At 35.9% G+C, this 27,761-nt stretch overlaps 2 protein-coding genes across 6 annotated transcripts in view; one reads left to right on the forward strand and one right to left on the reverse strand.

The window, feature by feature from the left end:
* Window positions 1-139, reverse strand: part of PIBF1 (progesterone immunomodulatory binding factor 1) — a 203,216-nt gene extending 203,077 nt beyond the window's left edge. The window contains exon 1 of the mRNA XM_082434821.1: window positions 1-139. The gene's annotated coding sequence lies outside the window, so the exon portion shown is untranslated.
* Window positions 97-27,704, forward strand: DIS3 (DIS3 homolog, exosome endoribonuclease and 3'-5' exoribonuclease; the record flags this gene model as incomplete). 5 transcript variants are annotated; one of them, XM_082434814.1, is made up of 22 exons in its annotated part: window positions 97-324; window positions 932-1,015; window positions 2,475-2,551; window positions 3,492-3,685; window positions 4,098-4,171; window positions 11,313-11,480; window positions 12,234-12,398; window positions 13,593-13,706; window positions 13,835-13,972; window positions 14,554-14,700; window positions 15,078-15,194; window positions 15,458-15,559; window positions 16,512-16,576; window positions 16,664-16,748; window positions 18,228-18,355; window positions 20,881-20,967; window positions 22,846-23,002; window positions 24,382-24,596; window positions 24,705-24,873; window positions 25,002-25,160; window positions 25,838-25,960; window positions 26,608-27,704. In XM_082434814.1, 22 exons carry the CDS (start codon window positions 97-99, stop codon window positions 26,689-26,691), a joined length of 2,880 nt encoding a protein of 959 aa, XP_082290940.1. In that variant the 3' UTR covers window positions 26,692-27,704. The 5 variants fall into 5 exon arrangements, with proteins under 5 accessions (XP_082290940.1, XP_082290941.1, XP_082290944.1 ...); XM_082434817.1 differs by lacking the exon at window positions 97-324 and adding an exon at window positions 622-660; XM_082434815.1 differs by lacking the exon at window positions 2,475-2,551 and having other exon boundaries at window positions 932-1,089.
* Window positions 27,705-27,761: the final 57 nt, after the last annotated feature.

The raw sequence follows: 27,761 nt of genomic DNA on the forward strand, positions 1-27,761 counted from the left end.
CTCTGGGTAAAGTGTAGTTGTGCCACTGGGCTCCACGCTTGACATTTTCCGCCGGAAGAGCGCTGTCGGGGTCGGGATTCCTAGCCGCGAGGCAAGATGCTCAAGTCCAGGACTTTCTTAAAAAAGACGCGGGCGGGCGGCGTGATGAAGATCGTGCGCGAGCACTACCTGCGGGACGACATAGGCTGCGGTGCGTCTGGATGCGCGGCGTGCGGCGGTGCGCACGAGGGGACGGTCCTCGAGCCGCAGCCCCTGGATCGGGTCAGCAGCGTCTGCCCGCAGCCGCACTACTTGCTGCCTGACACCAACGTGCTGCTCCACCAGGTGCGCCGGTAGGCGGGCGAAGCGCGGGCACAGCGGCGCCACCAGGAGAAAGGGAGATAGGGAGACTGATGCCCAAGGAGGAGCGTCTTGGGCAACATCACGTACTTAGGGAGAGGCAAACCCCGTCAGGACCTATGCCTCCTGCCCCCCAGGGCGAGGTTCTTTTCCATGTACTCTTTTGGTTTTTTTTTTTTTTTTTTTAAGTTCTTGGAGTTATAGGAATTTTAAATACGTAAATTTTCTAACTCCTGGTGTCTCTTCTGCCTTAGATTTTAATGTCTGGAGGTCGGGGACCTGGGCTTCTGTGGCCTCCAGCCTGCGACCCCCAGGCAGCTTGTAAGTGCCTACGAACGAAAGCTATGTGGGCCAACATATTACTTTATTAATGAAGTTAATTCTACAAAGTTTTGTAATTAGCTTATTTACATGTGTACTTCCTTAATGGACCTGAAGGGTTTTCTGTTGCAAAATAGCTCCTTATTTAATGTACACTTAGTGTTTTTTTTTTTAACCGGCAGAGTTTCACGTTCAACAGAAGCAATTTATGAATGAACACAGGAAAAATTAACTCTTCATTTATTTATTTATTTGTTTATTTATTTAAAAGATTGATGTCCTTGAGGACCCTGCCATCAGGAATGTCATTGTGCTACAAACAGTTCTCCAAGAAGTGAGAAATCGGAGTGCTCCGGTATATAAACGAATCCGAGATGTGACTAATAACCAGGAGAAGCATTTCTATACATTTACTAACGAGCACCATAGGTAGGGGGGAAATTATGTCAATTATCAGGAAACTACAGAATTAGGTAAACTGGGGGGAGAGTTCCTGGCGGTAATCTGTGACATCGTCAGAAGATACACCATAGGTTTCATACTTCTGGGAGTAATATTTGGTTCTTACAGTTTACAGACCTTGCTAAGGTCACATAGGCATTGATTGGGTCAAACCCAGAACCAAAGTCTCCTGGCTCCTCGGCTATGATAGGTACTTTAATTTCCAAAATGTTTTCATTTTGAATTGGTTTTAGCATGAGTCGAGCAGTAGGAGTTTGGAAGATGAGATTTGCCTAGGTTCCTGGTATACCATATTATACGACTAACCAACATAGTTTAATAAAATATAGGAGTTTGTGAAGGAAAGCTTTAAAAATATAAAGCAGATATATTCTTAGTGGGCTCTTAAAAAAACTAATACCTTATAACTGAACATATTGACGACAATAAGGTTAGGAAATAGAATTCTTTATGTTTCAGATTCAAGACCTTCATTTGAACTTAATGTGTGATCTTAGAAAATATGATATTGCCTGTTTCTTATGTTACATAAATAATTTATGATGAGTCCTAGCTTACTTTTTTTTTCTTATAAATTTATTTTATTTATTTATATTTGGCTGCATTGGGTCTTCATTGTGCGCGGGCTTTCTCTAGTTGCAGCGAGTGGGGGCTACTCTTCATTGTGGTGCGCGGGCTTCTCATTGCGGTGGCTTCTCTTGTTGAGGAGCACGGGCTCTAGGCACAAGGGCTTCAGTAGTTGTGGCACACGGGCTTCAGTAGTTGTGGCTCACGGGCTCCAGAGCACAGGCTCAGTAGTTGTGGCGCACAGGCTTAGTTGCTCTGCGGCATGTGGGATCTTCCCGGACCAGGGCTCGAACCCGTGTACCCTGCCTTGGCAAGTGGATTCTTAACCACTGCGCCACCAGGGACGTCCCTAAGTTTACTTTTATTAGATCAGAGTTTCTCAATGTTGGCACTTTGACATATTGGACCGGATAATTCTTTGTTATGGGAAGGCTGTCTTAGGAATTGTAGGATGTTTAGCAGCAGCCCTGGCCTATACGCACTAGATGCCAGTAACAGACCTCCCCTCCCCCACCAATCCACCGATCTGTAACAACCCAGAATGTCTCCAGACATTGTGAAATGTCCCCTGGGGTGGGGGGAGACTATCGCTCCCTGGTTGAGAACTGCTAGATTAGACAGTAGATGTAATAATGAAATCCCATTGGAATATGCAAATTAAAAATATTTAATTTCTCAAATTTCTCTTCTTTATTCTTATATCCCACACTTAAATACTGTTGTTATAAAGAACATCAGTAAAGCACCTGTAGACTTCTTATTTCTGTCTCCTCCTCGAAATCCAGAAACAGAAGCTTCACTGTTTTCCGGCACTCAAAGACCTAGTTTCTGTGGAGCGTGATCATCAGATTTTTAATCCAAGGTTAGCAATTTTGTTAGCTGAAGTGCAGTGAATAGAGCTTAGCAATGCTGGGGTTGACAGGAAGAATAAGACACTCGAGCAAATCTCATGTAAGATTGTTGCTCAGTCATGCTAAAACCAATTCAAAAATTGATAAGTGTCTTCGATAAGCTTAAAAGCATTATCAGGTGTATTTAATGGTGAATAATAAAATAATTCTGAAAACCAAATATATAAGTATAAAATTCTAAAATTGAACCTATAATTTTTAAGAAGTAGGTAGAAGTTACTGTGCTGAATTTTGTTATTGTACTTAAATTTGGCTTTGAAGAACAGATTTAGAGAAATAAGTATGCTGACACTTGATAGCTCAAGTGGATAGACTTAGAAGGAATATGCAATCATATCTGTATCTGGTCTTTCAATCTCTAGATGGCGTTTGTCACTTATTCAGGGTTTACCATGGATAATTTATGTGCATTATGTATTTAATAACTATAGATTAATCACATGATCACAAATCATCTAATCATACAATCAGTAGCTTTTAGGAATTCCTGTTAATCTACAGTTTGAATGAAATCTCATTATCAGACCTGCAAAGTTTTAGTATAGTTTTTTTCCAACAAACTATTACTTTTTTAATGTCCCAACCTCAAGTAGAAATTCTGATCTTGAATTTTTCTTTTGGTGAAATAAATTTATTTTAGTCTTTTTATTGCTCCATTAATGTGATTTTCTTCTTTTCCAAGCAAGTTGTTGTCTTAAAAACATGACTAGAAGGATCTTATTTGTTTCCACTCTGAGGTGTAAATGTGAATACATTCAAGAGAAAAAGATGTACCGTTGACTTTTAAGTTTAGTAATTATTAAGCATTTATGTCCTAAGACTTTTTACACGTGCTTGATTCTGTTGTTTTCCATTTCTTTCTTTCTTTTTTTCCCTTTCCATTACATTTAGAGAAACTTATGTAGAACAATTACAGGGAGAAACTTCTAATGACAGGAATGATAGAGCCATTCGAGTAGCAGCAAAGTGGTACAACGAACATTTGAAGAAAATGTCGGCAGAGAATCAGCTGCGAGTTATCTTCATAACCAATGACAGGAAAAACAAAGAGAAAGCCATAGAAGAAGGGATACCAGCTTTCACTTGTAAGTCTCCATGGAGACCGGACTCTTAGTTGATGTTTGCAAATGCATATAAAAACTATCAGGCTCATAATCAGATGTTCATTTGACCATTTGGTATTTTCATAGTCCTATATAACTAAATGTGATATTTTTGTATTTTTTTTGATTTCGCAGCATTTCTAAGCTAAGTGAGTTGTGCCACCAGTGGCTATTAATTTCCCTGTCAAGACTTGGAATTGGCTTAGCAATAAAAGCTTATAGATATTCTTGACCCACTGCCTTTTGGGTGTGACCACCTCAACAGAGAGGACTTCCCCCCCCGCAAAAATAAATTGACATACGTACTGTCACAAACAAAAGAAGGGGAAAAAACATATCTAAGGGGAAAAAAAACACATTTGAATTTATCAAGAGCAAAAAACTTATTTTTCAGGTGAAGAATATGTAAAAAGCCTAACTGCTCACCCTGAACTCATAGATCGTCTTGCTTGTTTGTCTGAAGAAGGGGTATGTTTGAGATTGTTTTATTTTGTTTTTGAAAAGTGAAATTATTAATGTAACCACTTCCAGATGTTAGGCTTATAGTTACCAAATTTAAAAATTGGAATATCGGTGGGTAAGCTGGAATTGGAATAGGAGTTGGGTTATAAACAACAAGAGTGGCTCTAATAGGCTTCTTATCAAAATGCCATCCCTAAAGACTTGCCTTTCTCAAATAGTGCTGTTTACTGATAGATCCTCAGCAACCCGAGTAGGGCCTGGCACAAGGTGGCACTATCTGTTTGATTAATAAATGAAGGAATTCATGGCTGGCTTGTGATAAGGAGTAGGTATTTGACAAACAGAGAAGTGGTGGGCACTGCAGAGAGAGCATACAGCTGTAGCATCAATTCCATAGGAGGAGGGAGGGAGTCATAAGAGGTAGAACGGGAAGGCAAGGGGCCAGATAGTGTGGACTTAACAATTTATTCTGTTAGTAATTTTTAAACTGTCTTATAAAGGTCTCCCTAAAAGGCTGCTACGAAGAGAAGTTAGCAGATAGGACTCTGGGCTCCCTACCTTATATTGTCAGGCTAAAAGACATTAAAGGTGGATGAGAGTGTGTCTAGGAGGAACAGAGGGGAAGGACCAGAATTGTTACTTATTTGCGAGACTACTCTAATTTCGATTTGTGAGATGATGCATTGTATCAAGGGCAAGATTAGAGGCAGAGGGATGAGAAAAGGGATCACTGCAATAGTGGACTTGAGAGGGAACCATTAAACTTTGTGAGCTGATATTTCCTTGTATGTAAAGTGTGTTTAGCAATAATGACTTCATAGTGTTATTAGGGTCGAATGAAGTGACAACGGTTGTATTAATAAAATTCTTATCTCAGTGCCTGGCAAACAACTATGGTAAATGTAAATGGTAGATACTATTGATATAAAAATTGGTTTTATGTAATAGAACATTATACGTACATCCAGTCTTTACAGCATTTTCTCCACCCCTGCTTGTCTTCAACCAGCTACTTTACAAAACTAAATGGAAGTGAGAAAATAAAAGCTGGGCTTGATTTTTAGAATACAGATTTAGGATTATCCTGTCTAATAGGTAGCCACTAGTTGCACGCGGCTGTTTAAATTTAATTCAGGTTAAAACTTCAGTTTCTCAGTTGTACTATTCAACTTTCAAGCATCCAGGAGCCACTTGTGCCTAGTGACTACTGTACTGGAGATCACAAAAAGAACACTCCCTTTATCACAAAGTTGTTTTGGATAGCACTGGTCTAGAAGAAGAAACAAGGAGTAATCCAACATTGGTGATTCACAGTATTTGATTATGCAGTATGGTAGGGTGAGTGTAGGATATGGTGAAATTACAGTTGGTTCTATTGTAACACATGTGTGTTCCTCGAAGTCACTGTGCCATGCAAAGTTATATAATGAAAACCACAGAGCTAAGGGAAAATGTGGTTAGGGACACACTCAGAAACTTCATGAAGCGGTGAAAAGAGGGTTATCTAAATTTGAACAGAAAGTTGTTACACCAGATGAAGATGGTGTGGCTCGTAAAACACAGTGATCTGAAGTAACTGATAGATGTTTGAGAGGTGTGTGTATGTGTGCGCCTGTGGATTCAGCTTGGTTCAGCTAGGTGCAGTTTTCTGCATTCACCTGGTTTTTTTTTTTTTAACATCTTTATTGAAGTATAATTGCTTTACAATGGTATGTTAGTTTCTGCTTTATAACAAAGTGAATTAGCTATACATATACATATATCCCCATATCTCCTCCCTCTTGCGTCTCCCTCCCACCCTCCCTATCTCATCCCCTCTAGGTGGTCACAAAGCACTGAGCTGATCTCTCTGTGCTGTGCGGCTGCTTCCCACTAGCTATCTATTTTACATTTGGTAGTATATATATGTCCATGCCACTCTCTCACTTCATCCCAGCTTACCCTTCCCCCTCCCTGGGTCCTCAATTCCATTCTCTACGTCTGTGTCTTTATTCCTGTCCTGCCCCTAGGTTCTTCAGAACCATTTTTTTTTTTTAGATTCCATATATATGTGTTAGCATACGGTATTTGTTTTTCTCTTTCTGACTTACTTCACTCTGTATGACAGACTCTAGGTCCATCCACCTCACTACAAATAACTCAACTTCATTTCCTTTTATGGCTGAGTAATATTCCATTGTATATATGTGCCACATCTTCTTAATCCATTCATCTGTCGATGGACAGGTAGGTTGCTTCCATGTCCTGGCTATTGTAAATAGAGCTGCAGTGAACATTGTGGTACATGACTCTTTCTGAATTATGGTTTTCTCAGGGTATATGCCCAGTAGTGGGATTGCTGGGTCGTATGGTAGTTCTATTTTTCGTTTTTTGAGGAACCTCCATACTGTTCTTCATAGTGGCTGTATCAATTTACATTCCACCAACAGTGCAACAGGGTTCCCTTTTCTCCACACCCTCTCCAGCATTTATTGTTTGTAGATTTTTTGATGATGGCCATTCTGACTGGTGTGAGGTGATACCTCATTGTAGTTTTGATTTGCATTTCTCTAATGATTAATGATGTTGAGCATTCTTTCATGTGTTTGTTGGCAATCTGGATATCTTCTTTGGAGACATGTCTTTTTAGGTCTTCTGCTCATTTTTGGATTGGGTTGTTTGTTTTTTTGATATTGAGCTGCATGAGCTGCTTGTAAATTTTGGAGATTAATCCTTTGTCAGTTGTTTCATTTGCAGATATTTTCTCTCATCTGAGGGTCGTCTTTTCGTCTTGTTTATGGTTTCCTTTGCTGTGCAAAAGCTTTTAAGTTTCATTAGGTCCCATTTGTTTAGTTTTGTTTTTATTTCCATTTCTCTAGGAGGTGGGTCAAAAAGGATCTTGCTGTGATTTATGTCATAGAGTGTTTGCCTATGTTTTCTTCTAAGAGTTTGATAGCGTCTGGGCTTCAATTTAGGTCTTTAATCCATTTTGAGTTTATTTTTGTGTATGGTGTTAGGGAGTGTTCTAATTTCATTCTTTTACATGTAGCTGTCCAGTTTTTCCAACACCACTTATTGAAGAGGCTGTCTTTTCTCCATAGTATATTCTTGCCTCCTTTATCAAAAATAAGGTGACCATATGTGCATGGGTTTATCTCTGTGCTTTCTATACAGTTCCTTTGATCTATATTTCTGGTTTTGTGCCAGTACCATACTGTCTTGATTACTGTAGCTTTGTAGTATAGTCTGAAGTCAGGGAGCCTGATTACTCCAACTCCGTTTTTCTTTCTCAAGATTGCTTTGGCTTTTCGGGGTCTTTTGTGTTTCCATACAAATTGTGAAATTTTTTGTTCTAGTTCTGTGAAAAATGCCATTGGTAGTTTGATGGGGATTGCATTGAATCTGTAGATTGCTTTGGGTAGTATAGTCATTTTCACAATGTTGATTCTTCCAATCCAAGAACATGGTGTATCTCTCCATCTGTTTGTATCATCTTTAATTTCTTTCATCAGTGTCTTATAGTTTTCTGCATACAGGTCTTTGTCTCCTTAGGTAGGTTTATTCCTAAGTATTTTATTCTTTTTGTTGCAGTGGTAAAAGGGAGTGTTTCCTTAATTTCTCTTTCAGATTTTTCATCATTAGTGTATAGGAATGCAAGAGATTTCTGAGCATTAATTTTGTATCCTGCTACTTTACCAAATTCATTGATTAGCTCTAGTAGTTTTCTGGTACCATCTTTAGGATTCTGTATGTATAGTATCATGTCATCTGCAAACCAGTGACAGCTTTACTTCTTCTTTTCCAATTTGGATTCCTTTTATTTCTTATTCTTCTCTGATTGCTGTGGCTAAAACTTCCAAAACTATGTTGAGTAATAGTGGTGAGAGTGGGCGACCTTGTCTTGTTCCTGATCTTAGTTTCAATGGTTTCAGTTTTTCACCATTGAGAATGGTGTTGGCTGTGGGTTTGTCATATATGGCCTTTATTATGTTGAGGTATGCTCCCTCTGTGCATACTTTCTGGAGAGTTTTTATCATAAATGGGTGTTGAATTTTGTTGAAAGCTTTTTCTGCATCTCTTGAGATGTTCATACGGTTTTTATCTTTCAGTTTGTTAATATGGTGTAGCACATTGATTGATTTGCATATACTGAAGAATCCTTGCATTCCTGGGATAAGCCCCACTTGATCATGGTATATGATCCTTTTAATGTATTGTTGGATTCTGTTTGCTAGTATTTTGTTGAGGATTCTAGCATCTATGTTCATCAGTGATACTGGCCTGTAGTTTTCTTTCGTTGTGACATCTTTGTCTGATTTTGCTATCAGGGTGATGGTGGCTTCGTAGAATGAGTTTGGGAGTGTTCCTCCCTCTGCTATATTTTGGAAGAGTTTGAGAAGGATAGGTGTTAGCTCTTCTCTAAATGTTTCATAGAATTTGCCTGTGAAGCCATCTGGTCCTGGGCTTTTGTTTGTTGGAAGATTTTTAATCGCAGTCTCAATTTCAGTGCTTGTGATTGGTCTGTTTGTATTTTCTATTTCTTCCTGGTTCAGTCTCGGAAGGTTGTGCTTTTCTAATAATTTGTCCATTTCTTCCAGCTTGTTCATTTTGTTGGCATATAGTTGCTTGTAGTAATCTCTCATGATCCTTTGTATTTCTGTAGTGTCAGTTGTTACTTCTCCTTTTTCATTTCTAATTCTATTGATTTGAGTCTTCTCCCTTTTTTTCTTGATGAGTCTGGCTAATGGTTTATCAATTTTGTTTGTCTTCTTAACAAACCAGCTTTTAGTTTTATTGATCTTTGCTATTGTTTCCTTCATTTCTTCTTCATTTATTTCTGATCTGATCTTTATGATTTCTTTCCTTCTGTTAATTTTGGGGTTTTTTTGTTCTTTTTCTCTAATTCCTTTAGGTGTAAGGTTAGGTTGTTTATTTGTGATTTTTCTTCTTTCTTGAGGTAGGATTGTATTGCTATAGACTTCCCTCTTAGAATTGCTTTTGCTGCATCTCATAGGTTTTGGGTCGTCGTGTTTTCATTGTCATTTGTTTCTAGGTATTTTTGATTTCCTCTTTGATTTCTTCAGTGATCTCTTGGTTATTTAGTAGCATATTGTTTAGCCTCCATGTGTTTGTATTTTTGACAGATTTTTTCCTGTAATTGATGTCTAGTCTCATAGTGTTGTTGTTGGAAAAGATACTTGATATGATTTCAGTTTTCTTAAATTTACTGAGGCTTGATTTGTGACCCAAGATGTGATCTATCCTGGAGAATGATCCATGAGCACTTGAGAAGAAAGTGTATTCTGTTGTTTTTGGATGGAATGTCCTGTAAATATCAATTAAGTCCATCTTGTTTAATGTATCATTTAAAGCTTGTGTTTCCTTATTTATTTTCATTTTGGATGATCTGTCCACTGGTGAAAGTGGGGTGTTAAAGTCCCCTACTATGATTGTGTTACTGTCGATTTCCTCTTTTATCGCTGTTAGCACTTGCCTTACGTATTGAGGTGCTCCTGTGTTGTCACCTGGTATTTTTTAATATATCAGTTGCATTGGAACACATTTGTGTTTTCAAAACAAGCATTATAGGAGAACTGACTGAACTTAGCAAGGGCGTCTAACCCCAATTTGGGATGTCAAGGCTTCCTGATAGAAGTAATGTCTAAACTGAGCTAGGAGGGATGTTAAGAAAGCAAATTGCTTTGAGACAGAGACATTTTAGCTACATTATGTAAGGGAGTTAACCATGTATTAACATTAACTAGGGGAAGAGCATTTCATGCAGAAGGAACAGTAAGTTCAAAGGCTCTGAGGTTAGAATAAGTTGGCAAGATCAAGAAATAGCTAAAAGTGTGGCTGGGATGGAGTGAGCAAGGGAGAAAATGTTAGGGATGAAGACAGAAACGTAGGTAGAGACCAGATCATTTAGGGTGTAGTGAGTCATGGAAAAAAAAAAACTGGATTTTAGCCCATGAGTGCTAGACAGCTGTTGAGCAGGAGGATAGTAATATCCTTTTGGCTGCTCTAAGGAGAATAGATTAGAAGCAAGGTCCTCCAATTAGGAGGATATTTTAGTACCCCTGGGAGACAAGACAGAAAATTGGGTCATGGTAACAGCAGTTAAGGTGGTGAGAAGTAGTCAGATCAGATATTGGGTATATTTTGCTGATACAAATATTTTATTGATTTTAGGAGTTGGTGATAGATTGGATGGGGCTATGAGGGAATAATTAATCAGTTAATTAATGTATTTTAATAGACTATATCATTAATTAATTTATTTAATGGATCATAGTATTTAATAGGTCCATATTTTTTTAAAAATAGGTTATATTAGTTTATATGATGGTGAGGATGTTATAGTAGAGAGGGGGGAAATTTGATTCCAGAGAGAGAAGGTAATTATAGGACAAAGTTCTTGAATAGAGGAGAGGAGATGATAGGTAGATGCACGTAGGTGAGCAGATTCAGCGGTAGGGAGGTGAAGTAGGTCTCGAGTGACTGCTTCTGATTCTCAGTGTGGAGATGGAAGTCCTTCATCTGAGAGTGAGGAAGGAAGACAAGGAACTTGGAGAGTTAAGCAGAAAAAAAGAAGGTATAAAGTGATCTCCTCAGAAGGTAGGAAATTTAGGAAATGAAGAAAACTAAAGAAGCCAAGCAATCAGGATTTTGGATGTTGAGGTCTTTGAGAATCCTGGAAGGTGTTGTGGTGGATCTACAGTAGATGCCAGCCTACCTCTATCTAACAGCTTTAGCTGTTTAAAATAATCCAAATAAAAATAGCTTTTCTTGTGCTTTCAGGAACCACAGTTTTTTCATGCAGTTGAGGCTTTCCATTACCCTTTACATACCTACCCGCTCACTTGATCACCTAACTACACACCTTCATTCCAGGAGGCCTGGGTAGGGGTAGGGGGGTACACAGAGTTTCTTAGTGTTCTGCATCTGTAGCTGACACCTAAATGTAATGAAATGGAAATGTTTGTGTATTTCTAAGAATAGAAAGCATTTTTTTTCTTACTGTGCTATGTTCATTCAAATTCATACAGTGGTATATACCATAATGTGGATGGTGGTTTTAAAATATACCTGATGGTGTTAATAGTTGTATATGGAGCATACAAAAGACTCACTACTAACTATATCTCTTGGTTTGTTTATTTCACAGAATGAAATAGAAAGTGGAAAAATAATATTTTCAGAGCATCTTCCATTAAGTAAGCTACAACAAGGCATAAAATCTGGTACATACCTTCAAGGGACATTTAGAGCCAGCAGGGAAAATTACTTAGAAGCTACAGTCTGGGTTCATGGTGACACTGAAGACAATAAGGAGGCAAGTGTGTACATAAATTCCTTTTACACTAAAATGTTTTCTGTTCTTTTTTTTTCCACAAGTGTTTAACATTTTTGTACAAGAAGTTAAATTTGCTTTATCCTCCCAATTTATCAGCTTGAAGAAAGTTATGTGAAAGGTCATAGATACTAGTAGAATTAATCACTTTTTCAGAAAACTGCTTATTGAGGAAAAGAACTATTAACCCACTTTTAAGAGAATAAAAATCTAATCAATAAAAAACCCCACTATGGTACCTCTATTTTCTGTATTATGATCTATTGTGGGAAATACTATTTACATAATGTATAATTGCTCTGGAGAGCTTCACACACTTTAAAGCAAATAGCAGTTGTTTTGGGGTGCTGACTATTGGGCAGGTACTCCTCTCATTGCTTTGAACACTGCATTTCATTTATTTTCAACTCTGCCTGTAAGAGTAGGTACTCTCTTTTTTGTTTTACCAATCAGGACCCTGAGATTTAGAGAGATTAAGAAATTGTGGTACTAATGTAAGAGTTATGGCAGAGCCATGAACACAACCTGTATTTTCTGACCATGTTTTTTCTATTTGCTATTGAGAAATTAAGAGGGCAGAGTAAAGGGCCCCACTATAAAGGAAGAAAATACATAAAGGAGGGGAAATAGAAACATAGAGACATCAGAATATATCTAAACTTCTGTAGGCAACCTTCCCATTATTATATTGCCTTTGAAAATATCTGGGCATGTGTCATTTGCTGTTTCACACAGATAATCTTACAAGGACTTAAAAATTTAAACCGAGCTGTTCATGAAGATATTGTGGCTGTGGAGCTTCTTCCAAAGAATCAGTGGGTAGCACCATCTTCTGTGGTTTTACTTGACGAAGGTCAAAATGAAGATGATACGGAGAAAGAAGAGGAGAGAGAACGCACTGTATGAAACCAAGAAAGTTTTATTTTTTTGTCTGTGTAGCTTTGAATAAGTTGTTAATGTATTGTCTTTGGAAAAAATTAAACAAGTTTCATTGCTTTCAGATTTATTTTATTAATATTTATTTTATTCATTATTTATAATGAATAAAATTATAGTTCTGTCAGTTTAATCATATATGTCACACACATAGTTGGTTTCTTTTCCTCCAAGTAGTCTGCCTTTATATTAATGTCTTATTTTGCTCAAATAAGACAAAGGTTTAAATACAAAAAGACTTGAGTATGAAACTTGAATTCTGACATTCAGGTGTACGATCTGGCTGAATTAGTGAGGTTTAAGTAAATACAAATTTTAAATTTTCTGAAATGCGTTTATGTAATGTTAAAGTTCCCTCAGCATAAGAGGTGTACTTCTGGGCCCTTACAAATGGGTCTGTTTAATAATTCCTTCTCTATTACCATATTCATTATGAAGAGAGTGCTTTCAGTTGTTTCTTATGACCTAAAGTCTACCTGATATGACCCATTTACTTTCCCATTTTAGAATTAAAAGAATAATACAAGTAGTTGGAATTCACACAACATTAGTAGTAGTTCTCTTTACATGAATTACATTCACTATTCTGGAGTCTTACTATAACATTATCTTTGCAGAGTCCAGGCCATAGGAGAGTGTTAGAGGTGAAATACCATAAGGTTCTTCTGCCATTTCTAATAAGAACTGTTATTTGTTTGGGTTTATATTTTGCATAAGGATGAACCTTTAAAGATACATCTCTTTTTTAATGAATTAATAAATGCCACTCAGCTAATTATTGAAAACTAGTACTAAAATCCTAGTCTTTTAATTACCAGACCTGTGCGTGTGTGTGTGTGTGTGTGTGTGTGTGCACGCACATGTGTGCAAGTCAGTAAATCTTCATATTAAAACTGCAGAGTCCAGTTCTGACATATTTATTCAGTTACTTTCCTTTTTTCGATTCTCTTTTTTTTTGTAGTGCTTTATCATGGAACTGTTTTTGTAGTTTTGTTTGGCATGCTCTTGCCTAGAATTTTGAAGCATCAAAATTCCGTAGTTTTATGTCATAATTTACTGCCTGAGAAAGTATCTGTATTCTAATTTTGAAGGGAAATTGTCTCATTATCCTTACAGGAAAGATAACTGAAGATTTTTACTTTTATTTTTACATCTCAGCTTAAGACTGCTGTAAGTGAAAAAATGTTAAAGCCTACAGGTAGAGTTGTTGGAATAATAAGAAGGAACTGGAGACCATATTGTGGCATGCTTTCCAAGTCTGATATTAAAGAGGTGAGTAAACAGCATGTTGCTATGTAATAAAAAAATGAAATACATTGAATAGAACTTAGAGCCCTCACCTTGCCCCCATCCCTAGCCTTTTTTGTATGTGTAAAATCTTTTTTCCTAATTTTCTCTAGTCAAGAAGACATCTCTTTACTCCTGCTGAAAAGAGAATCCCTAGAATTCGGATAGAAACCAGACAGGCCTCTACATTAGAAGGGCAGAGAATTATTGTTGCTATTGATGGTTGGCCCAGAAATTCCAGATATCCAAATGTAAGCTTGAATTAATCATTTTATTTTAGAATATTTAATTAAAACTTTGGGAATAAAGTTGCTTCTTTTCCTGAAAATAGAATCTGCTTTTGTATAAAATACATACTGAGATCTAGAAGTATTTCACAGTTACCTGATAAGTGAACGTCCAATTTGAAAATTAATTTTAGGAAATTCCAATGTAAATCATTTGGTGACTTTTACTCCAACTTCCTAACAAATAACTTCTGGTGACAGCAACTACAAAAACAGCATTTGAGACCTAAGTAGATTGTAAATAAACGAATTTGGAAGGTAGGATATTTGAAACACATTTTAAACTTGAAAAATAATAGGAAATAAACAGACACCTTGTTATATGAGAACCGGGCCCTTGGGAAGTCTCCCCCATAAATCACTTGAGAAGTCTTTGTCAGTTTTAGCTTTAATTTACCTAGTTGTCATTTTTAAGAAGTGTGGAGAACATTTAGAAATACTAAAGTGATATGTAAATGTTCAGGGATTTAATGTGATAGTAAAATATAAATTGCTAAACAGAAAGCTGTAAAATACACCTTTCTAATAATATCTTTTGGTTTTAGGGACACTTTGTAAAAAATTTAGGTGAAGTCGGAGACAAAGAGACTGAAACAGAAGTTTTGTTACTTGAGCATGATGTTCCCCATCAGCCTTTCTCACAGGCTGTTCTTAGCCTTCTACCAAAGATGCCCTGGCGCATCACTGAGAAGGTATGTTGAAAAGAATTCTTAGTGAATCACTGTATCTGAGCTACTAATTTTGTTTGATTTCTGTATGTGTTTTTTTAAAATATGTAGAAACCGTAGTCCCCTCCTCCCCTGCATTTAGTTTGGTACAGAACTCTTAGATATCACGGAAATCATTTGCTTTACTGAAAGACAGACTTTTCTAGGGGACAGACATTAGCTTATGTCAGATTTTCCAAAGATGAGGAGTTCACAAGTTATAAATCATGATGTGCAGTTACAATTAAGAAATAAAGCTGTTTTTTTTAACATTTATAGATATTATTGATTGCATAAGAGCTTGTGTTACATCTGTACCACCAAAATAATTTTTTATTTCTTAATAATGTGGCATCTTCTAGGACATGAAAAACAGAGAAGACCTGAGACATCTGTATGTTTGTAGTGTGGACCCCCCAGGATGTACTGATATAGATGATGCTCTCCATTGTAGAGAACTTGAAAATGGAAATTTGGAGGTATTCATAATTATAATGACGTTCTACCCAAATATAGTACTGGTCTTGAGTTAATTTTCTTTTGACCCATTGTAGAATTTGTTTGTGAGTTATTTATGTCAAGTAGAGTCAGTTGTAGCTGCAGAGACTAATGGGCATGTAAAAAATTGAAATGGTAACTGTGACTAAGGTCCTTTTTCCTTTTAGCCATATTTCTTCTCATTAGAACTCCATTAGTACATTTACCCAATTAAGCATGTTGACATCCTTTTTATCTTTTTAAGGTTGGTGTTCATATTGCTGATGTTAGCTATTTTATTAGACCAGGAAATGCATTGGATCAAGAATCAGCTAGAAGGGGAACAACTGTGTATCTTTGTGAAAAGGTAAGTATGTTAAATTTAGAGTGGAATTTTGATACATCATTTCCATCATCTGTTTTATTCTTAATAATAAAACCATCTGAGGTATTTCCTGAGAAGAGGACAGCCTCAGTATATAGTGAAATATGAATTACTACTTTGTTAATTGTGCAGTTTGTCAAAATCATGGGCACTTTTGGATTCTTGAACAGTCTGGAATAGTACATGAATTAGCTAAAAGACATACATAGAATAAGATGGCCTTAAATCAGTGAAAATATTGCAATTGTTTTGTTATTGAGTGACCCAAATAACAAGTAGATGTAGTTGATATAAATTGTTGTGTAGCATTTAACTTATTATTGGTGGGTAATTAATATATTTTCTGTTTCTTATATATATAGTTAAGTCGAGTCTGTTCTGTCACAATTTACCATTTATTCCTCATTAAGTATGCTCCCATAAACTTACAGAGAAAAATTGTGAAAGTAGAAGGGAAAGTTAAGCTTAGTCTGTGATAAATTCATTGTCAAAGTTCTTCTGTGTAGCTTTTTTCCATAAAAATTTAGTGTTTCTCTTTTTTTAGAATGTTGAAAACACCCTGTGGTTTGTGTGAAGTATTAGAGGAAGGTCCAGTCGTAGAGCTGTTAGGGCCTGTGTCTGTTATCTAGTACAAATGTATTGTACAGACCAGAGATTTCAAAGTTTCAGAGCACAGCTAGGTGGGTAGTGTAGAGAACTTAAACTTAGACAGACTGACATGAAATCCAGTTTTCTTTCATTGCTTCCCTCTCGTAAAAATTGTGTGTAACTACTTTTCTAGAAATAGACTTTTTATTTCACATTTTCTCACTTCTTTTCACAAAGGCCTTTTTGTTCCCCTTGTAAGATCAATGCTATTGATATTTGAGAGTAGAACCTCAAAAAACGTGTGGAGACAGCTCAGTAATCCACAACTCTATTTTATTTGTTCCAGAGGATTGACATGGTTCCAGAGTTGCTTAGCTCTAACTTATGTTCCCTAAGATCTAACGTTGACAGGTATTTATGCACATTTCTTCATAAAAACATAGTATTTACTACTTTAACTGATTCCCATTAACAGATACCATCTATTTTTCCTCATAGGTTGGCATTTTCATGTATTTGGGAAATGAATCACAATGCCGAAATCTTAAAAACAAGGTTTACCAAAAGTGTCATTAATTCAAAGGTTGGTTTCATGGTTACTACTTCATGTTTAACATCTTTGGTGCTTTTAACAATGTTCTAGATCGTTTTGAAAAAGTTAGGCTTATTAATAATAATAAGTTTTTCCCCGGTGTTGCAGCAAAATCTCGTTGTTTTCAGTTATTTGCTTAATTTTTGCTGTTATTTAGAAATGAGTTTATGTGGCAGTTTTCCTGTATTCAGAAACTTACGAAGCCTATATACTAGAGGAGACCGAGTAGGTTTCTTTTAGCCCTAACTCAGGGACTCCAGTGTTTGAAGTTGTCCCAGTTTATAACTGGTTAGTATTTTAAAAGATGGCATGTACACCGTCTCCTTGTTCCTCACATTTTCTCACTGAAATAATGTCATAAATCATGGTTGAATTCCAGTAGGACTAGCCTGAGATCAATGTTCACACAGAATGGAGCCAGATTATGTTTTTCTCATTCTTCTCCTTTTTTTTATACTTTTCCCCAGATTCCCTTGTGTTCTTATTTTGCCCTGAATCTACCTCTGATGTTTGCCAAACCACTTTTGTTCCAATGATCTGTTTTCCAAGTTTACCTGCTTTTTCTCTCCCTTTGACATCATTCTTTTCTAGTCAGCTAGTGATTGGAAAGAAAGCAGTGTTAAACTGACAGATAATAATGTGTGAATGATTTAAATTTTCCTAGATTAGTATTTTTAAATAGGATGAGTTTATAATTCTCCTAGACTTGGTCAGTGTAACAGAATTATATGAAAAAAATTAGTAAACGTATAACAGAAAACATTTTTAGATGGGGAACTCTTATCCCCTAATAAGTTGGTTCTCCCAAGAATCTGACCTGGTCTACATCACCTAACTCTCTTATACTATTCCTGATTTTTACTCAGAAAGCTGCTTAGAAAAAAAAAAGCTAAAAAATGGTATTTTCCATAAGGAGGGAAATAGGAACAGAGGTACCATTTGTATATTTGGATTGTAATTAGAAATTAATGTTTTCTACTATGATTTTTCTGATTCTTAGGTTAAATACTTAATTTTGGGTATTTAGTAGATTTCCTATAAAACATGATGTCTAGACTATTACAATTTTATTAACTATTTGCAGTGAGAAAGGCAGTATTGGTTCTCTGGAAAGGATTTCACTTTACAGTCATTATCAGAGAATAATCTAACCTTCCTTTTATTTTATTTTAACATTACCTAAGTATTTATACATTAACTGAACTATGAGTAAAGAGTTTAAACTATTTACTAACAATTCTACCATTTTATTTTGTTTTAACATAAGTTCGCTTATGTTGTGTAATGCATCAGATAAGAGTAAATGAACCAGAAATCATAGGTGTGGAGTACAAATATTATAGATAGGAATCTCTTCTTTTGTTATTGATTTTAGGTTTTCTGAAATCATGGATTTTATGTAGTGGAAATAGGAGAACATAGTAAGGCAGTTTTTATAAGCATTGTATTAATATATGGTTTCTTTTTTAGGCTTCCCTTACATATGCTGAAGCTCAGATGAGAATTGATTCAGCAGCCATGAATGATAGTATTACTGCTAGTCTCCGTGGACTAAATAAACTAGCTAAAATTTTGAAAAAAAGAAGAATTGAGAATGGGTACATTTCAAAAATTGTTATTAAGATTTGTCTTAATTCACCTATCCTGGTATTGAGATAACTTGTGAACTCTAAAGTGTTTTATCATGGACAAGGATGAATTATTTAATAGGCTGAAGAGGGACTCTTAAGTAGAAACATTCCATTTCTTCTAGATACCTTTTTAAATGTTAGCAGCTTGATTCTGGACTGATGTTTATTCAAGAGTTCTGTTGTGTCAAAGATCTTGATATGTTTGAGTTAAAGATGTTGAAGAAATTCTAGGAAGGCAAGATTGTCTTAAGACTGTTCTATGGATTGTTCCTGATTTTAATTAGAAATGAGTTTCAAGATTGAACATTGGTTTTCAGATGTTTAAATAAATTTAGATGAAGTCCTTCTTGCACTTAGAGTTGGAAGAGATTTTAGAGATTGTTTAATCCAACACCTTCATTTTTTTAAATGATTAAGAGTTACCTAGAAGCAGTCTTTCCAAAGATCTGATTAATAGTGGCAGGTTTACATCTTTTAGCTGTTATATCATGGCATTTGCCGAACTGCAGAGGAGTTTTAAGGAGTATCCAAGTACCCAAACTTGTTGAAGTAGTTAGAAGAAATTTGATTCTTGAAAAACATCATCAGCTGTCAGAGTAAAGCAGGTACTTGAGCCTTTCATATGTTGGTCTCTGGGCTCCTGTGCCCATCCAGGGTAGGGTCACAAGTAGTTATTAAAAGTGTTTTTGTTGGGGAGTGCAAACTCTAGTAGATCTGTGCTGTTTTCATAAGATGTGCCTATTTAAATTAAAATTCTTTAAAATTTAAGAAAATAAAAAATTCAGTTCCTGAGTCACACTAGCCATATTTCAAGTCCTCAGTAGCCACATTTGGCTAGTGGCTACCATGTTGGACAAGGTGGATTGAGAACATTTCCATCCCTGCAGAAAGTTCCATTGGACAGTGTTGTTCTAGGTATTTATGCTGAGCCAACCCTATCTCTACTCACACTTCAGTTTTCTGGGAATTTTCTTATGATCCTTAATATGAAACTTGGAACTGTATAAGGATAATTTGGATGTCGTAAAACCCGATGAAACTATTGCTCAAGTTTGTCATTAAGATGTAAATAAGAGGAGTATAGTTAGATTTCTTTTGTAATACAAAACAACACATTTTTCATCAAGTATTCGTTTATTGAAGGTTTTCAGTATGCCAGGCATCAGAAGAAAGTTTGTTGTAAAAGCAAAGTGAATAAAACAAATTGAAACTGTATTTATTTTGGTAGTTTTAAAGTAAGAGATGTAAATTTGCATCTGTAACAGCTTCCGCTAATTAGGACAGGAAAGATATTTCGTTAATTTGAACACTCTGTACTTCTAGTTTTGTAAGTATTGATAGATAGTCATCTACTGGTAAAACATATCATCGAGTCTTCTCAGTCTTAGGATGAATAGAGAAAGGAATCAGTAAAAAAATTGGTGTCTTTCACCTTCTTAAAGGATATGTTGTGTCTTAAATTATATCTATCATATGTCTATGTTAAAGAATAAATGTCACATTTTAAATGTTCTGTGAAGAAAAAGTGATCAAAATGTGATTAGTATACCTTGCTCTTCAGGTCAAGATGTATTGATTAACACAGATTAATTGTGGTTTAGAACCTTATTGTAAATTATGCATGGAAAGAAAGGAATATTTGTCAGGATTCCCCCTCTAGTATTTCTTCTGTAGTTCTTCTAATAAAGGTGAAGAGTCAAGGGAAAAAAGGACTTGGAATCCCACTTAACTTGCCCCAAATCATCTTTTTCCCTTCTTTGTGATTGTCCAAAGTTACCCAGCCTCATTAAAATTCTTAGTTTTAGGTTGATTTGGAGCTGACCTGATGAAAATAGCATCAAGGTGTGTAGAAACATAATACTTGCCTTGCCTTGTGGGAATTTACTTTTCAAAGGAGAACTTGCCAAATCATTAAATGAACTGTGCATGTAAAGCACTTAGCCTAGGGCACTCTCTGACCCACAGCACTCAGATATTAATAGCCATTAGTGTTTGTGACATTAGCTGTAGTTTGTCTCCTCTCCTTGGTCGAGTGTATGTGGAAGATACTTTCGATCTGGGGATCTTCTGATGTTACTGATCTACCCATGGCAGCTTCCCTTTTGCCTCTCTCCACCATCCCTCACCCGAATACATTGTTTCCTGTAGTAAATAAAATACTACTGATTACCTTCTTTATTTATAAAACTGATTATAAACCCTTGTAGCTAAGTAAAAACTCAGTTTCGGTACAGAAGTCATTCAAATCCTGAGAAACACAAGGACTCATTTTGTTGTGTTGCTACTGTCCTCCCTTTTTAAATGCATTTTAGAACTGTAAAATATTAGGCTATCCGTGAAAATGGAACATAAAACTTAGCAGATGGTCATAAAGCTTTCATAAGAAAAACTGTTATGCACTTGCTCTAATCATTTTCTGTTTTACAGGAATCACTTCCAGAATTATATCTGTCACTGCTCACATGACTGATTCACCTCTTTATCTTATTTAGGGCTTTGACTCTTTCTTCTCCAGAAGTTCGATTCCACATGGACAGTGAAACTCATGATCCCATAGATCTGCAGACCAAGGAACTTAGGTATGCAATTTTTTTGATGGGTAGTAGATAAGATTTTGATTTTAATGTAATATCTAGTATATATATTAATAAAACATATTTGTACCCCAAATATCTATTTTTAGTAGGGTTATGATTTCTACAGAGTTTTTATTACTTATGAAATATAGAGAAAAATAAATGATTTCACTTTCTAGTGTTTCTTATATAAAACTTATGTATCTTATTTATAAGATAAATATTATAAAAGGAAAACTGCCAGTTTGGTTTGTCTTAATGTGTGGTGTATTAGAACTTGACTAGTAATAGCTATGGTAAGTAAAGGAAGATTGCCCTGATTAATTTCTTAAGTATTTAATAGAGAATATACTGTGATAGGATAGAATAGTGGCCAGACACTGGGCTTTGAAGCCAGACTGCCTAGATTTGGATCCCACTTCTGCCAGTGACTCCGGACAAGTTATTTGACCCCTCTATGACTCTATTTATTTGTCGGTAAAGTAGGATTGGTAATGGTACCTACCTCATAGGGTGTTGTGAAGAATAGTCAGAGGTTAGGTATTGTTGTTACTGCTTTATTGATTTGGGCTAAGATTTAGGAGGCAAGGTTGGTTTTGATGAAATCAGAGTTAGGCCTCTTTTCCATGCCTATTATGTAAGGTGATCTGAAATTAATCATGCATTTACACTTTTCTAGTAGATGACCAAGGATTAAAAATGGGAATATACTCAAGTTTGTTAGTTAGGACCAGTGTGTGCATTATAGCATTAGAGCTAAAATTTAAAAATACCTTTGGGTGAATTTCTGTGCAAATAAGTCTAATGTTAATAGGAACAGTGAACCCAATACCAAGGGCTTTTTTGAGGAAAATCTTGAGTCTAGTTTTGCCAAAGTAGAACATCACCCATTTCTTCTTACCAAGAAGAAAAACCAAATTTCTAAGAGATTGTCCCATAGTTTTAAAGGTACGATTAGAAGTCGTCCTAATATTAAAAAAAAAAATTAATATATTTTAGGAATCTTGTCAAGAAGTTATAAGATGTTGAAAATGGAAACATGAATGACAGATTAATAATGCATGTTCAGTAACTTGGGAGAAAGAAAGCACTATTAAACAGAACACAGATCATTTACTAAACTAAATTTTAAGTGGACATAGACTATGTAGAACGAAAAACAATATCACGTTGGTTAAGAGCTTTGAAGTCAGATTATATGGGCTCAGATCCTGTTTCTACTGATAATTCTAATCCTGAGCAAGAGAATAATGTTACACATCTTTAGTTTTCTCATCTGCAAAGCAGGACTAATATCTATATCCATATATATATACATATGTGTGTATATGTATTGTATATGTGTATGTATACACACACATATCACAATGTATATAGCACTTATAGCCCAATGCCTGGGCCATAATAAGCACCCAAAATAGCTATTTTAAATATCTCTTCATTTTGGGGTGAAAGGTTATTAGTGAAAGTTTTCATTTTTTAAAAGCCAAAATGACCTAAATAGCTTTTAATTCTTAGAAAACTTTATTTCTTTGTACTTATAATTGAATAAAAATCTCTTTGTACTCAGTATAAAGAAGTGAAAATGCTTATGATTTAGATTTTATATATTACTAGAGTTAGTAAAGCTTCTTTTTTTTAATGCCATTTTGTAAAGTCTCTTCTAGCGTGAGATTTACTCATGGAGTAGATGCATAGTAAGAGATCGTTAGCACAGCAGCTGAGAAATGAAAGGGATATTAAGTTCTTAAAAAAACACATGTGCACACACATGAATGTTTACATAGGAATTTTCATTATCTCTTGGTAGAGAAGGTAACCTGTGAATGATATATAGAAGTCTCATTCTTTTTCCTTATTTAACGATTTTGCCATTGGCAGAGAAACAAATTCCATGGTGGAAGAATTTATGTTACTTGCCAACATCTCTGTTGCAAAAAAAATTCACGAAGAATTTTCTGAGCATGCTCTGCTTCGAAGACATCCTGCTCCCCCTCCATCAAATTACGAAATTCTTGTTAAGGCAGGTAAATCCAAGGTAAGGTCCTGTAGTTTGAAAAAGCATCTGTATTTGTGTAGTGATCTAGCCATTGCACTGAATAGTCTATATTTACCTTTCCATAAAAATTTTGTCGTCTCCTGATGCAAAAATATGCCAGTAGTTCTTTTAATTAAAAAAGAAGTCATCTAACTTGGGTGTGGTCATCTCTTCCCACATTGAAATCATTTGTTTAATAAAATCCTTTAATGTCTTTAAATAAAGAGAGCCCTATACTAAAGCCAGATCTTCCAGACTAAGTTATTTATAATATCCTGAACAGATTAAGCTCTTCCATATCTCTGTGCCAAACTTTACACATGTTCTTTATACCTGTGTTACTTCATGCCTCCTCCGAACTGTCTCCCTTTAGAGACTTAACAGATAGTTTTTTTTTTCTCTTTATCTTCAACTCACTTAAGCCCTCTTTATGTCATGTCCCTAAGAAGGAAGTCCATTTTTGCATATGTGGAAAAAAGGAAAAACATAGAAAGGGCACCCATTTCCTTACCCCCTTATACTCCCTGCCTCTGGTTAGTAGACTTACTTAGGCATGATTATCCCTACCCTTGGGGTGACTGTGGCTTACATTGGTTTTCTTTGGATCACTTGCTCAGGCCCCATCTTTCCTGTCCAGAAGAGAGCTGGAAGAAGGAGTGTTGGATTTCAGGGTATTATTCTAACAGGATGACGTTGGTTTCTGATTTTTCAGACCTTTATGGTGGGCCTGCTCCTATCATATCCATCAGAACAGAATCAGCTTCTCCTCTGCTCCAAGGATTGTACTGTAAATTGGAGAATTTTCCCTTACTATCCTATTTCTTTCTATGACCTGGGTAGAGGAAGGAGGATATAAGTATTTTTGCCTCATCTCCCAAAGTAAAACAAGCAGCTACTTGCTGTATCAGCACGTTGAGCTGTAGTAACCAATACAGTTTTATTTTGCCTCTGGTCTTTACTTCTACTTTGAATGGAGGGAAACTCTCTGCAGAGAAAATCCAGATATGCTGAAAAGTATCCAGATCTACTTTGATTTTTTTTCTACCCCAACAAAGATAAGGCAAGTACAGATTGGACTTTGAGAGAGAGCACTAGTGCTCCCGGTATCCTCTTGCCCTTGAAATTTCTTAAGAATGTTGATACTGTAGTACCTTCAAATGCATTCAGAAAATTTTAAGGTTTAATGTTGCAAAAAACAACCATTACTTTTTATAACTTTATTTTTAGTTCTCCTAGGTTAAGGACAAAAGATATAAACACTTACTACGTGGTCAAAAAACACCATATTTGTTCAATCTGATTGGTTATATTTTCAAGACATGCTGGTACTGATTTTAAAATGTTTAATACGATACTTTTTCCCTCTTCTTTATCCACAGAATTTGGAAATTAAAACTGATACAGCCAAGGCTTTGGCTGACTCTTTGGACCGCGCTGATTCACCTACCTTCCCATATCTAAACACCCTGTTAAGAATATTGGCAACTCGCTGCATGATGCAGGCTGTGTACTTCTGCTCTGGAATGGATGCTGATTTTCATCACTATGGCTTAGCATCCCCAATATACACACATTTTACTTCACCCATCCGAAGGTACTTTTTCCTTATGAAATTAGAGATAGGAAATAGTTGATTTCAAATTTTAAAAGGACATTGTAATGCTAACACAGCGCGATTCTTACTTCTCCTTCATATATCTAGATATGCAGACATCATCGTTCATCGGTTGTTGGCTGTGGCTGTCGGGGCCGACTGCACTTACCCAGAGTTGACAGACAAACACAAGCTTGCAGATTTATGTAAAAATCTCAATTTCCGGCACAAAATGGCACAGTACGCTCAGCGTGCATCTGTGTCTTTTCATACCCAGGTATTTGCCTTCTGTCACTAATGTTAGAAATGAAGTTTCGTTCACTTTTAATTGCAGAATTTTTTTTTTGTTGTTAATTTCAGAATATTTTAAGACAATCCTTGATAAGGTTGTATGCTTTTTTACAGTTATTTTTCAAAAGCAAAGGAATAGTAAGTGAAGAAGCTTATATTCTATTTGTGAGAAAGAATGCTATTGTGGTGTTAATTCCAAAGTATGGTTTAGAAGGCACAGTGTTTTTTGAAGAAAAGGACAAACCAAAGCCACGGCTTACTTATGATGATGAGGTACAGTATTTCTAATGTTTTTATTTTGGGTTTTTTTGGAGGGGGGACAGTTGCAAATGGTACCTATAAAGGGTAAAATTATTTTTGTACCCTACAGAACTTTATGCTAGCTAAGCTTATCGTTTTACTCACAATTTCTCGGCTCAGTATATCTTCCCATATACAAAAGTTGTTCTTGATTTCTTTTATACCATGTAAAGTTTTCCCCTCTAAGGAAAACTTGAATTATGCTTTGTCCCTAGTGGACAAATGGATTAAAGTAAAGGAATAAATGGCTCCAAGAAGGGAATTTTTTCAACCCATTCCAAGTGTCTCTTACCTGACACACTCCATACTTCCCTAATCTTAGTAGAACTACAGAACAATAAATTCTGCCCACATTACCTTTGTGCTCCTGTATAACACCAACAATTTGCTAATTAAAGGGGTGAGAATCCTACAGTTAACGAATATATATTGGGACCACATTAATGAAAGGGGGAGGTTTGCACATAATTAGGTCATATGTATGTGAGTTTGTTAGACCAGTGGTTTTTGTTATGTTGAACACCTAGATGCTGAATAAATATTGAAGTTTTTTTAGAATTTAAACTTTTAAGTTAATATGGAAGATAAATTATAAAGAATTAGAACCAAGCCTCAAGTGTAAGAAAGCAATTAAAATGTGTTTTGTTTAGATACCATCACTTAAAGTAGAAGATACAGTGTTTCATATATTTGATAAAGTTAAAGTGAAAATCATGTTAGACTCTTCTAATCTTCAGCATCAGAAAATCCGAATGTCCCTGGTAGAACCACAGGTAAGACCAAACTTAGAGTGTCCATGTTGTGGTGGAATAAACAGTACCTATTTTGTGAAAGAGACTGATATAGTCATAAGTTATTTCTGTTTAAGGATAGAAGTAAGTATTGTGGAGGACAAATATCTGCATAGGAAATCCTATTTTCTCACTGATTTCCTTAGGCCATGGGAACCCAGGCATCTGGGCTTCTTCTGAGGTCCTTGGTGCCAAAAGTGGAGCTCTGAGATCTGCCTAGTTCTTTCTGAAATCTGCACTTTTGAAGATCAAGTTAAAGTGTGTTTCACCTAAGACATTGGTTCTTAACCTTGGTTCTGCCCCCGACACACCTGAGGCCTCTGATCCTGACAGAGTGGCTCACAGCTAGGATAAATTGAACGTTGTGGTTAAACACACCCTTCCCAAATGACATGCTTCTACCTGCTGAGATCATGTCTGCCTTTTACATTCTGAACCACTGTTCCTTTGTGTGTGAAATATATACCAACACATACATCGTGCGGAAAATCTACTGCTCCTTCTTTCCCCTACCACCCCTGCATCTTTTTGAACTTAAAAGCGTCAGTGGGGAAGGGGAAGATGAGAATGAGATTTATTCCTTATTTTACGCTTTTACTCACCGATTTTTCCCATTTGCATTACTTTAGATACCAGGAATAAGCGTTCCTACTGATACTTCAAACATGGACATTAGTGAACCAGAGAGAAAGAAGAAGAAGTTTCAAAAATAGCTACAGTCAAGAAAAAAAACTTCAAAGATTCGTTTCCTTAAAAAAAAAAAAATCTTGAGGGAACACTTGTAAACCTAAGAAGTGTGTGATGCAGTTTGTTACTTCTAAGTACATTTTAATAATTTTTAAAATTTGCATTTTTATTGAACTGTTGACTGTGTCTGTCCCATCATACTGCTTCCTTTCTGGATTGAACAGAACTATTTATGCAGAAAAATTCGATTGAATAAGCATCACTTAAATCGTGACAGGATAACAACTTGAGGGACCTGTAAAGATCATTTAAAGGGGGCACTCACCTGCTCACTGAAGAGGAGATGAATTTTGCATAAGTAATTTGATTATCTACTGTTGATAGAAAAAAACTGTAATTTTCCTATGGAGAAAATATAACATTTTTAGAAGGAACAATCTATTCTTTCTAAGTCTTGAAAGCTGTCAGTGTACGGTACAGCAGTTTTTAGATTTCAAGACAATGAAGTCAGGAGCTGTCAGGGACTTCAGCATTTAATCTCCTTTGCCACTTTTAATTTACCCGACTTACACTAAGTGTTCCTTTACTATTAAAAGCCTCCTGCATTTTATTAGTGGTTCTTGAACAGCTGTGAATGTTTGGGAATTGGGTGTTGAAGGAAGGTGAAGTAGAATATTTTGATCTAACTGGAAAAATAGTTGTGTTTTTAATACCAGATAGTAAGTGTGATCATCGTCCTTGACCTTCAGCTCAAATATCTCCCCGAAAATAAGGCATTAGGGTTCAAAGAAAGAATAGAGATGGCACTTTAAACATCACATCATGTTACTTATAAAATAAGGAGGCAATTAATGGCTTTTAAATTGCATATATATCAGATTATGGAGGAAAGGAGGGGTTGTATGAAGACATTAAAGGGAACAGATTGAAGTACTGCTACTTGGTGTGCCCGTGCCTACTTCCTTGTCAACCACAAAGATTATTAATGATAAAATAGGTGTCTTCAAGAATATTTTGAGATAAGAGATACCTTAAAACATTTTACTTGGCTCAATTTCTGCAGTTCCGACACCGTACCAGGTTCCTCACCAGTCAA

This window comes from Balaenoptera physalus (genome assembly GCF_965194825.1).
Source record: "Balaenoptera physalus genome assembly, chromosome: 18".
NCBI lineage: Eukaryota > Metazoa > Chordata > Mammalia > Artiodactyla > Balaenopteridae > Balaenoptera > Balaenoptera physalus.